General features: G+C 53.8%; 1 protein-coding gene across 1 annotated transcript; it reads left to right on the top strand.

The window, feature by feature from the left end:
- Nucleotides 1-803: 803 nt before the first annotated feature.
- IFITM10 (interferon induced transmembrane protein 10) lies at nucleotides 804-10,985 on the top strand. The gene is made up of 3 exons (XM_050975736.1): nucleotides 804-853; nucleotides 1,086-1,500; nucleotides 10,106-10,985. Exons 2-3 carry the CDS (start codon nucleotides 1,288-1,290, stop codon nucleotides 10,253-10,255), a joined length of 363 nt encoding a protein of 120 aa, XP_050831693.1. The 5' UTR covers nucleotides 804-853; nucleotides 1,086-1,287; the 3' UTR covers nucleotides 10,256-10,985.
- Nucleotides 10,986-11,726: the final 741 nt, after the last annotated feature.

Here is an 11,726-nt window from a genome sequence, read left to right on the forward strand (position 1 = left end):
CCAGCGCCGAGGAAGCCGAGCCGGAGGCTGTGCTGAGCCGGATATGCAGCGACTCCCCGCATCCCTCCTTGTGAGTATCCCTCGCTCCTCCTGATGCCTTCGGAGGAGACCGATGGAGGAACGGACGGGCAGCCAGAGGTGGACTAGTCTTTCCTATTTGCAAAGCTAGGGTGGAGGGGAACTACTTCTAATATCCCCTTCCCCATCCTCTGTCTTCATCCCCTCTTCCCCTCCTCCTCTTCCTCCACCTCCTCAGGCATGATACCCTTAAAAAAAAAAAAAAAAGGTGGAGGGAGGGGGGTATGGGAGACCTGCTGGCAGGTGGAAGGAACCTGGAAATGGAATCACCGTACAGACTAGGACTCAGGGAAAAAAATCCCCCCAAAATGCCCACCCCCCTAAGGAAGGAGGGAGGGAGGGAGGGAGGGAAGCAGGGCGGAGGGGCGGGCTGCTCTGCCGCACCGGGAGACCCGCTCCGCCCGCAGCTGAGCCACCGGCTCCCATCCCGGCATGGGACAGAAAGGGGAAGGCCCCGACAGACCGACAGACAGACAGACGGGAGGGGAGGGCTGCGGGGGGCTGCAGCGCGGCCGGGTGGCAACTCCCTCGCAGCCCCCCGGCGCCTCCCAAGTGTTTCTTTCTGCTTTTATTTGTCTCCTTTTTTAAAAAGAGATGATTTTCCCAGCGGTGCCTGGAAGGCGGGTCACGCAGGCCAGCGGGCAGCGGCGGGGGGAGGCCGTGGCAGGGGGGAGGGATGCTGCCCGCCCTGCCCGCGCCTCTGCCCCCGCCGCGGGGCCGGGGCCGGCGGCAGCTCCGCGCCGAGGCGGCGGCGTCGTGGTCCCCGGGTGTAGCGGTGCTCCCTCCTCCCTCTCCTGCCTGCCCTACTCTCCTCCCTCTCTCCTCTGCCCACTCCCTCACTCCTCTCCCTGCTCTCTCCTCGGTCTCCCGGTCCCTCTCCTGTCTCTCCTGCCTTCTCCCCACGTCTGCCCTTCTCTGCTCCTTCCCCCCTTTCTCTTTTCCCCCTGCCCCCGGCCTTTCCATCCCCTCACCCCCATTTTTGACGGGGGGGCTTTTCGCTTTGCCAGGGCAGAGCGCGGTGACGCCGCGGCAGCCACCACGGAGAGGACACAGGACCCCCCCTTGGGCCCGCCATGCCCCTTTGAGGGGGTGGCCTGGACCCCGAGACCCCCGCAAGGCCCGCCGCAGGGCTGCTTCGCCTGCATCGCCAAGCCCCCAGCTCTCCGGCAAGCTTCGCCCGTCCTGTCTCCTTCTTCTGCCGTTTATCTCATGGAGAGCAAGAGCTGCAAAGGGGACAGCCTGCGGCCGGCGGTCCCGTGCAAGCACTCGGTGGAGAAAAAGACGATGACCAACCCCACCACTGTCATCGAAATCTACCCCGACACCACCGAGGTGAACGACTACTATCTCTGGTCCATCTTCAACTTTGTATACCTCAACTTCTGCTGCCTCGGCTTCATCGCCTTGGCCTATTCATTGAAAGTGAGTACTGAGCGTGGGGCTCGGGCTGCGGGGTGACCAGGCAGGGGGGAAGCGTTCGGGGGTTGTGCTGGTGTGAAATCCCACTTTGCCACCCAAAGGAGAGGCTGCAGACAATGGGGATGGGGATGGGGATGGGGATGGGAAGAGCTGAGGAGCCAGGCATGTTACTCAGGTGAGGAAGAGGTGCTTTCACTTGCTCCAAGTACCCTCAGAGGCTCGTCTCTACCGCGGTGCAGGGTGACAGGCAGGCAACACCGGGCTGCTTTGGCTCACGCTGCACCTGCAGGCACGCCGGCACTCGGTCCTTTATTCGGGATCCTGGCTGTTAGAGATCATCAGGATAGGACCCAGCAGCACTGGATGGTGAGGCAGGAACGGTAAGAAGCAGCCAGCCAGGATAAGCCATCAGCTGGCAAGTTGCAGGGGGTAAGAAGCTTACAAAGTGCAGGGCAATCCTGCCTGTTTCTTTCTTGCCCTCTCCATAATTAAAACATCAGAGCTTGTGGCCAGCTTCCCCCAGCCCAAGTCCTATAAATCCCAAAACAGGGCCTGGAGACCTGCCAGCATCATGGGAATGGTGGGAAGGTGGAAGAGAGTGCAGGGGGCTTCCCACAGTGTAGGGCTGGGGGGATAGAGAGCTGTGTTGTTGGAGAGGGTGATGGCGTGGAGCACAGCCCATTATGGGAATGGGACCAGGTTATTATTCCTGATAGCTGCAGGGGAGAGCAGCCCGGCAGGGATGGTGGCTGGCAAACAGGCAGCACCTTGGCAGCTGCCAGGAGAGAGGGGCCTGGGCTGCCCTCCCCTTCCCTGCCTGCCAGATGCAAAACTAACTGAATGGATGTGCAGAGAGCCCGGGGCGGCTGGGTGGCCCGGAGAGGAGCTGGCTGATTTGTTTTGGCAGGCAGCATTTAGAGGAAGGCCAGGGTGCAGACAGGCTTCGTCACAGAAGCAGATCAATTAACCCCATACAGCTCCTGTGAGCTGGACTGTGAGCACCCAGCACTGCAAGGAGGCTGCTCCCAACACAGTCAGGCTCATCAGAAAGGCTCAGGGAGAAGTCTGCAGCCCCCTGTCTTGGGCTCACTGGCCTGGTGGTGCCTGCCTCAGTTTCTCATTCCCCAGGATGGGAGGTGAGCTCTCATCCATTGCCTGTGCAGAAGGCTCTGCTGCTGCCTGGGTGAGGCACTTAATAACCTAAATCATCCGGGTGAGAAGCATCACCACAAGCAAAGGGCAAATCCAGTCAGCAGCAGGCTAGTATGAGTGGGGGAGCAAGTCCCTTAACACCCCCTACACCTTGATCCAGCAAGGGAAGAAAGAAAAAACTGGCTTCCTCCTTGTTTTTTTAAGCCTTTCCTTGTCTGTATTTGCCTTTAACAATTGACATCTTTCCCGTGGAAGAGGCTACCATGGGTGTCAGGGTACATGTGGCTCCTTGCTGCTGCAGCAGTGAGGGCAGGACAGCCTGAGAAGAGGGCTGACCCATCCCCTGGTGACAAGGTAGAGTAGTGTCTGCCCCCCATAGAGTTTTTAGAGGCTGGACCCTTCCCTATCCTTGACATGGGATGGAAGGAAGGGCAAAGCCCAGAAGTAACCAGGGGTCTTGCACCGGGACAGAGGCGTGGGCTCGGCATCTGTCTGCAGAGACCTAAAAGACACAAACTCAAGCATGAAAAAAGGAGGCAGTGGTGAGAGAAGGCAAATGGGCAAATTTGCTCCAAATCAGAGAAAGGAGAAAGGAAGATGGCTGTCAAAAACCAGCCTTGGCTTTCGGGCTGAGAAGGCGGTAGCTGATGGGATGTAACTGCGGTACCCAAACAGAGGTAACGCTGAGCGGGTAGAAATAACTCTGTTCTGGTTTTGGAGCTCCCCAGTGGCTGTGACTCTGTGGCAGAGGGAAAATAGAAACAAAATGTCCCTCAGAGGAAGAGGACAGAGCTAGCAAGTGGCTGAAGGGATGCCGAGTGCTCTCATGAGCTGCTGTTGGGGTGGGTGGTGAGAGGCAATGCAGATGCTGGGGCAGTAGCAGGTGTGTCCTGGGGAAGACTGGGATGTTCAGAAAGGCAGCAGTGTTCCTTACCCACAGCTGTTGCAGGAATCTTCACAACACCCTAGCCAGGCTGGGTGTTATGGTTATTTCTCCAGAAACACTTTTTCTTCTCTTTTACTGTCAATAATGTTTTTCCCAGAAGTTCAGAGAAAACAGGGGCAAGAAATGCCCTGGGAACAGATATCCCTTTAAACAGACTTCTCTTGTTCTTCTGCAATTAAATGTAAGGACATTTGAGCAGTAGGCACTTCAGTCTGGCCTTTCTAGGATGTCTGTGCTCTGAAGGGACTGACTAAGGGGTAGCATGAAGAAGAATGAAGCTGCACCTTCTTCTCTCTGAGCCTCTTCTGGGACCCCTGACAGCAGAGCCCTCAGGTTTCCTCAAGAGCCAGAACACAGGTTTCCTCAAGAGCCATCAGTGCACTGATACCATTAAGTGGTTCCTGGGTTATAGCTTTTACACTTCCTTTAAATAACTGAAACCTCTAGCAACTTCAGGAATTATCGTTTTCATTATCAGAAATAGCATTTTCAATTCCCTGTCATAAAGGTCATCTGCTTCTGACAGATTCATGATGTTAATAAAGCAGTATCTCCTTGGTGACCCGGGTCCATGAGATGTTTCAGTATATATCTTAGCACACCCTAGCATTTCCTCTGGTTTCAGCAGCATAATGCCCACACTGGAAGACAGCTGTATCCTTGGTACACTTGAATATTACTGTGAAGCTGTCTCCTTCCTCATGCCCTATTTTATTGCTTTCAGCCACATCTGGGAAAACAGGCATGTCTGCCTGGCCTTTTGCATGCTAGCTACAGCCTTCTAAGTTTCTTTCTGCAGAGAAATGCTATTTTGTGGTGATAACCATTTACTAAAAAATGTCCAAAACTCTCACCCCAGCACCAAAGAATTTGTGAAGAAAGAAACACATGTTTTCAGGTGAGGGCTGAAACTGTGACATACAAGGCAGGTTCTATGTGTGACAGATGTCACAGCCAAGTACTCTGAACAGGAGTGTGGCAGCATGCCTCATCTTTATTTACCCCCATAGCAGATCCTTGGCAAACACAGCTTGCTGGGCTACAGCGGGATCACACAACTCATGGATCCCTCCAGGGGTCATTTCTAGCATGTCAGGCTTCTCAAGGTCAGCCTCCCAGAGTGCAAGCAAGGCACTTGAATCTAATCATATGTGCTGGACGCTGGGGGAGGAGAGATCAACACCAGGACCAGGGAAGTTAGAAAAACCCTAAAGTAACCCTAACCCCAGCCCAGTAGAGATAAAAGTATCACTCCAACAGCAACGCTCTGGATTCAGTTGATTTTGATCAGAAGCAAATGTTGTGGTCTGATATTCAGCAGCTCCCTCCCTTCCCCTTTCCCAGCTCCAAGTGGTAATGAATGATGCATCAGTGCCTGGTGGCAGGAGATCTCACTTCAGTTGTTCAGAGCCTCATCTCTGGAGACTGCTGGGGTGAGCCAAGTCCTCTGTACCCATTGTGCCATGAGGCAGTAGATCAGAGGAGCTGGGATCTGAGATGAGCTGCAGTATGGATGCCTCGCTGTGGCTCTACAGAGATGAAGATGCCAAGCAGCCTTGCTGGCTTTTTAAGCCTCACCAGCAGCCCGCAGCATTGCTTGCAGAGTTTTCTTGCCCCTTGAGGTCATGGAAATATGCCAAGCTCTCTTGCCCGCTCTCTGCCCAGCCCTTAGCACACAGCTGTGGGCACAACTGTTTGCCCTCCTCTCTTGCCACTTGTTGATCTTCCTTGTTTCGAGTGGAAGCAGACCTGCACAAATCCACAGCTATTTATTAACCTGAGAGGCTGCCGCACCCAGCCTCTCAGGCAGGCTCTCCTCCTGCTTTGTGGAAGGAGCAATGGTTTATGGACGTGGGTGAAATGCAGGGGTGACAGTCCCGTGATGCCAGTGCCGGTGTGGTGGAGGCACGTGGGCTGGAGAGCTCTTGAGCAATTCACAGAGCAAATAAATCCAAGGATCGCCTCCAGAGCTCCTTCTGTGCAGGGACATGGAGCTCTGAATAGAAATGGGTTTACTGACAACCAGCTGTGGGCTTCCAGGCTGCCTTAAAAACAGCCTCATTAGACTCGTTATCAACAAACCATTTGTCTCCTTCTGCAAGCTGAGGCAGCACTTTTTACTAGAGCAGCAAGTTTGCTGCTCCCAAAAATGAGAGGGGCTGAGAGAGGGGAAGTGACTGCTGGGGCTGGTAGGAGCCAAGGGGAGAACTTGGAGAGGAAGCAGAATGTAAAACCCCAAGGAAACAAAGGGCAGAGAATGGTGAGGAGAGGGAGGAGAGAAAGAACCCTTGGGCACTGACACGCTGGAGGTGTGGGAGGACACAGTGAGATGGAGATATTGGAAAACAAGGTGAGCAGCAGGGAGGTGACAGGCAAATAGGGATGGATGGATGGATGGATGGATGGATGGATGGATGGATGGATGGATGGATGGATGGATGGATGGATGGATGGATGGATGGATGGATGGATGGATGGATGGATGGATGGATGGATGGATGGATGGATGGATGGATGGATGGATGGATGGATGGATGGATGGATGGATGGATGGATGGATGGAAAGGCCACACCACCTTTTGTTGGTGTGAAAGGAGAGAAGGAAGGCTTGCATGTTAGAGCACGAAAGCTGGCTGTGTTCCACGTAAGGATAGGCATGGAAGAAGAAAGAAATTGTGTAAATTCCCAGCCTGGATCAGAGGTGAGCTCTGCCTTGTTCATGGAGGGATTTCCAAAGATGCCACCACATAGTGCTTGGAGGTGCCCAGGGAAACCCCAGTCAGCAGATGTAATTATCCTCATACTCCAGTCATCTCAGTGCAAAGCAGGGCCAAAAGTCCCCATCTAGTTTTAGGAAAGGTGAGAAGGGTCAAAGGGATGATGAGAAAAGCCTGTGGCTAAGAAAACACCACACCTTGGTCTGGGTGGGGGTTCAGCCTTGTGACCTTGAGGACCTGTCCCTCACTATGTTCATCTCTCTGGCTATAGAAAGAATCAGCTTCCAGGGCTCCTAGAAGCTCATGCACCAGCTGCCAGCACATTATGATGATGGTGACCACAGGAGCATGAAAATAGGAAAAGCTGAAGCTGGGCTATAAGACACCAGCATCTCCTTAAGGACAAAACAGGGAAGGAGCTGAAACATTTATCTGCTCTCCAGGAGAGCTCCTCCAAAGCCTGACTCAGTTGCCACAGCAGGACATTAAAGAGAGACATCTGGAAGCATCTGGGGGTGCAAAGCCATGCAGGAGGAAGCAAGGCTGCCCTGCAGAGATGTGGGAGGTTGGAGCTGTGAGTGGTGTTGTAAGGAGAAACTCCTTTTCATTGCACTTTCATGCCATGGGGGTCCTTGTACTTGTCTGGTGCTTAGAGGCTCCATTTCAGTGTAAATGATTATGGGCAATCAGGATGATTTTCATGAGGGTGACCACTGAAGCCACAGGGATTAGCAGGAGTGTGTGGGTGGAACCAGCTGGAGGTGCAGGGAGAGGAGGCAGCTGGGTACCTTTTGGTAGGAGTCAAAGGCGGCCACTGTTTGGACTCAAACAACAGGAAAGAGAAGAGATGGAAGGGATAAAAAAAAAGGAACTGTGGGGAAATGGTGTCACTAGGGAGAGGGCAGCCTTAGGCACCCCTCGCCACAGCAGCAGCAGCATGACAGGAGCAGGGCCAAAGGGAGAGCCATGGGAAAGTCAAGGAGAGGTTCTGCTGAAGTGTGTCGTGGGAATGGGCTAAGGCACCAGTCACGAGTGTGAGCTGCTGCCAGGTGGGAATGCTGTTGGGAGAGGCTGCTGGGAGCACTGGAGAAGGCTGAGCATGGAAATTAGGCTCGTGGGGCGCCCCAGGGAGAGGAGGAGCAGGAGGTGAGGAGTAGGAGACAGCTCCTGGGGCCAAGAGGAACTGGGCTCACAAAGGTAAAGCGGCTTGGCTGCGGGAGGGTTGCAGAGCTCGGTGTGCCGGCCGTGCCGGTCTGCTGGAGAAAGCTCTGGCTGACAGCAAACGCTGACAGCAAACACCAGCTTGCCTGCGGCAGAGAGCAGCGGGTTACAGTGCAGGAAGGGGCAAAAGGCATGTGCTCCATGTCGCTTTTGCCTGAGGCAGCCCCACCACTGGGAAGAGGAAAGTGTGTGAGAGCTTCAAAGAGTCTGCTGGGAGCAGCAAGCGGGATTTCTGGCCTGAATCCAGCACCTCTGGGGCTTCTCACCAGTGCGTGAGGAGGTGCCAAATGTCTGGTGCTGCTGAACCCAGGGGTTTTTGGGAGGATGTTAAACTTACTGAATAATTTCAAATGTGAGTCATCCCGGACATTCAGCTGACACAGAAAGGCATGTGGGCTCCCAAGCTGCCGGCTTGATGCTTTCCCAGAGATCATCTCCTCTGCTGAGAGCTCCAGCCAAGTGTGCCCCAAAGACACATGCAGTTTGAGACTGTCCCTCTTCCCAGTCCCAGAAGGATGCTGAGCTGAGCACTCCACAGCAGGGCCATGGCCCCAGCTTCAGCTCCAGGCTCCAACGAGCAGAGCACATCAGAGGCCGAGGACATGGCACAGTTTGATTTAATACAAGTATGAAAAATAGGCTCATTCTTGCCTATGTGCCTGCCAGCACCAGATCCTGTGGGTCTCATGCCAACAGCAGCTTCCCTACCCACAGTACAGAAGATCACGGGTTGCTTGTGCAGAGAGGTCCTCAGTGGTGTCATGGAGAGGAAGAATGTTGCTTGAGGGTCTGAAATGCAGTTTTGGAGGACCTGTGAACCAGCACAGGTCAGTGAGAACAAGGGGTGTAGCAGCCCTTCCCCATGTCCAGCAGAAGGCTTTCAGGACAGCCCTGCAGGTAAGCACTGCAGGAGGAAGAGAGAAAAGTCTGTAAGATGTGGTCTGAATCTGTTGCAGTGCCTTTTCCTAATCGATAAAAGCCTTTTAATATTCCTCGGTCTGCCTCTGGTGCTGGTTTTTGCAGCTTGCCACCCACATCTGGTGTCCAGCCAGCAGTGTCCAGTGGGGCTCTCACTGCTGGCAGCAGGGCAGGCCAAGGGCTTGCAGCCCCAGTCTCCACAACCCCCACCCAAGAGAGGGCAGTGGGGCAGGCCCTGCCACACCTTGGGCACCCTGCTTGGATATGGGAGATGGATGAGGGGTCAAGTGTCCTGGTCCTTTTGTCCAGGTCCTTTTGTTCATCCTTGTGGCTCCAGCTGCCTGAATCTGCTGAGTGCTGGCTGAAGGGGCAGCCTGGGGACAGGAACATATCTCTGCTAGGAAGCAGTGGAGTCTGACCCCTCCTCTGCTGGGATCCTACTGCAGAGCTGCTGCTGGTGGACAGTGCCATCAGCTGCCTGGCTGTGCCATCACTGCCTGCCTGGCTGTGCTTTCGCTGCTTGGCTGTGCCATCCACTGCCTTGTAGTGCCATCTCTGCCTGCTGGTAGCATCATTGCCTGGCTGGGCCATCTGCTGCCGTGCAATGCCATCGTGTCCTTACAGTGCCATGTGCTGCCTGGCTATGCCTTCTGCTGCCTGGCAGTGCCATCCACTGCCTGGTAATGCCACATGCTGCCTGGTAATGCCATTGCTGCCTGGCAGTGTCATCTGCTGCCTTGCAGTGCCATCTGCTGCCTGGTAATGCTGTCGCTAGTGCATCAGCAATGCCCGCTAGTGGCATTGCTGCTGGGAGTACGGTGCACTGCCTGGCAGCCTGGAAGAGGTGGGGACAGGACAGTGACATGGACATGCACACTCATCACCCACTGCAGAGCTGTCCCAAGGAAAGCCCATAAAGTCCCATAAAGCCTGCAGGATAATGAAGAGAGCAGACTGTGCTGTCAGAATGGAAAACTGCCTGTGGCAGAGATGCTACACAATCCGCATAAGACCTGCAAAAGGAAGGGAACTCATTAACCCAGGACTACTTAATATGCTGGAGGCTCGTGCACAGCCCTGGAGCTGCAGTAGGATGCCGTGCCAGCTTTCACCCGCTCGGCCCCTCAGTGCGGATGGAGGCACAGGGATGCACACCAGACCTGCAGCCTTCTCCCTTGTGGGCTGGGTGAGCCCAACCTGGCACTGCGGGGCCAGAGCGCTGTGACACGGTGGGAAGTGTGCTTTAGTGCCTGTGTGTCTGCGGTGTACAATGGCATCTCAGTTCCTTTGTGCACCTTCAGGCTCCAAATGACACTGCCCCACTCTGGGGACCGCGGGGCTCGGGTTTGCCTGGCTGGTAATAGCAACGAGTCACTCTTTCAGGTCTTCTCTGCTTCCAAGAATTTCCAACCCACAAGTATTACAGTGCTTGGCTTCACAGGCTCAACCCATAGCAGAGATGGGGTGCAAACCTTACCTCAGGGTGTTTTATGGCACCCCAAGTGCTCAAACACAGAGGCCCAGCCCAGCCTTCACAATGCACCTGTACAGGTAACCATGTACAGGTGCACTGGGTTTTGTGGCTGTTGCTTGAAACAAGTTATGTCTTTCATACATGTTACAATTAATTTATTTAATAATCTTTTTGTCTCAGGTCCGGGATAAGAAACTCCTCAATGACTTGAATGGAGCAGTTGAAGATGCCAAGACAGCCCGGCTTTTTAACATCACCAGCTCAGCCCTTGCCACCTTCTGTATCATCCTTATCTTCATCTTCCTGCGATACCCTCTCACTGACTACTGAGTGAGGCCAACAGCAGCTGCTGCCGCCAAAATGCCTCTATGCCAGAAGTGTCTGCAGTTTCTTGTAGCAAGGACACACAAAACAAGCCAACCACTACACCTTGATTGCCAAAAAAAAAAAGTCAATTAAATACATAAATAAATGTTAAATTAGTTTATCAGCCCAGCTGAGCATACCTATTTTGCCCTGAAATGGTATGTGAACAGCAGAAGGAAAGGGTCTCACTCTTACACATGTACAGGAAGAAAAACAGACCAAGAAATATTTGTTTTATGTCCAAGAAACTGTGTGAAAAGGGCGTGCGAAGCCCAGAGCTACACACACGTAGTGGCAGACAGCTGAGCTCTAGGAAGCAGTGGGGTCCTGTGGAGCTGGAGACACACACAGTGAAGGATGGGGATCATGGCAGGACTGGCTTACAACATATCAGGTGTGTTCAGACCGCCCCACCACCCCCAGCTTGTGGGGGTTTCTTTTCCTTTTTTTTTCTCTTGAATTTCATCCACTGGTTCAAACAACTCCCGACCCCTGGAGAGCTGAAGGTGTTAGGAAGTTTCTGCTGGGGAGCCCCAAAGCCTCCATAGAAACCCCGAAGTGTTAAAGGGCAGGTTTCTCCTTGGGATCTCCCAGCAGTGCTGAGAAGGACGGCACCTTCTGGAGAACTCGCCTAAGCCACCTAATCAGAGTGCTACTGTATTTCTGTAAAGAGTCAATAAAAAGATACCTCTGATATGTGATGCTGCTGGGTTAATTCCTTCCTTAGCAGGGCTGGTCTCTATGGGCTGGCTAGAGAAAATGCTTATGTCCCCAGCAGCTGCTGGGAGAGATTTAAAGCAGGAGTGAGGGATGCTGCTGCAGGTCGGGGCCGCACGCAGCCGTGAAGGAGAGCGCAGACCCAGATTTAAGAGCAGAGACCTCAGTGACTCCTTGCTGGAAGATCTATGGCAAGCAGGCAAAGGCAGCCCAGTGGGCAGGGCTCCCTCCCCTGCTAGGACCAACGATGAAGAGGGAAATAAATGGCAGCAGTCTGAACCTGCTGCTACGGCAGCACTTCCCAGGGTCATTATGAAGAGGTGGATTTTGGAGACGACGTGTGTTTGCCACTGAAACAGGCAGGAGCTCAGAGCCCTGCCCAATAGCTGCCTGCAGCTGCCTGTCATGCTGCAAATCAACACACCCTGACTTGAAAACACACATAAATGAATGACAAGACCAGGACTAAATTACAGCCTATCAGTCCCTCTGACCCTTCATCTCATCTCATATGCCATAGCTGCCTCATCTTTTTCCAGCTGTAAGATGACCTCATGCCAAGGGGCACTAATCACTGCAGACCAGCCATGGAGCTGGGAGAAGGCATCAGGATACACCTTTGCACCCACCCTGAAAGCAGAGGTGAAGATGGGGAATGCAGACAGGCTGTCATGGGACGCTTCATCATCTGCTGAATGCATGATTTAATCAGCAGGCT

Source organism: Serinus canaria, chromosome 5 (genome assembly GCF_022539315.1).
Source record: "Serinus canaria isolate serCan28SL12 chromosome 5, serCan2020, whole genome shotgun sequence".
Lineage (NCBI taxonomy): Eukaryota > Metazoa > Chordata > Aves > Passeriformes > Fringillidae > Serinus > Serinus canaria.

What these genes read in the sequence shown, in the direction of transcription:
- IFITM10 (XM_050975736.1), top strand. Translation starts at nt 1,288, where the DNA reads ATGGAGAGCAAGAGCTGCAAAGGGGACAGCCTGCGGCCGGCGGTCCCG. An exon ending in CCTTGGCCTATTCATTGAAA is followed by an intron (nt 1,501 to 10,105) that starts GTGAGTACTGAG and finishes TTTTTGTCTCAG; the next exon opens with GTCCGGGATAAGAAACTCCT.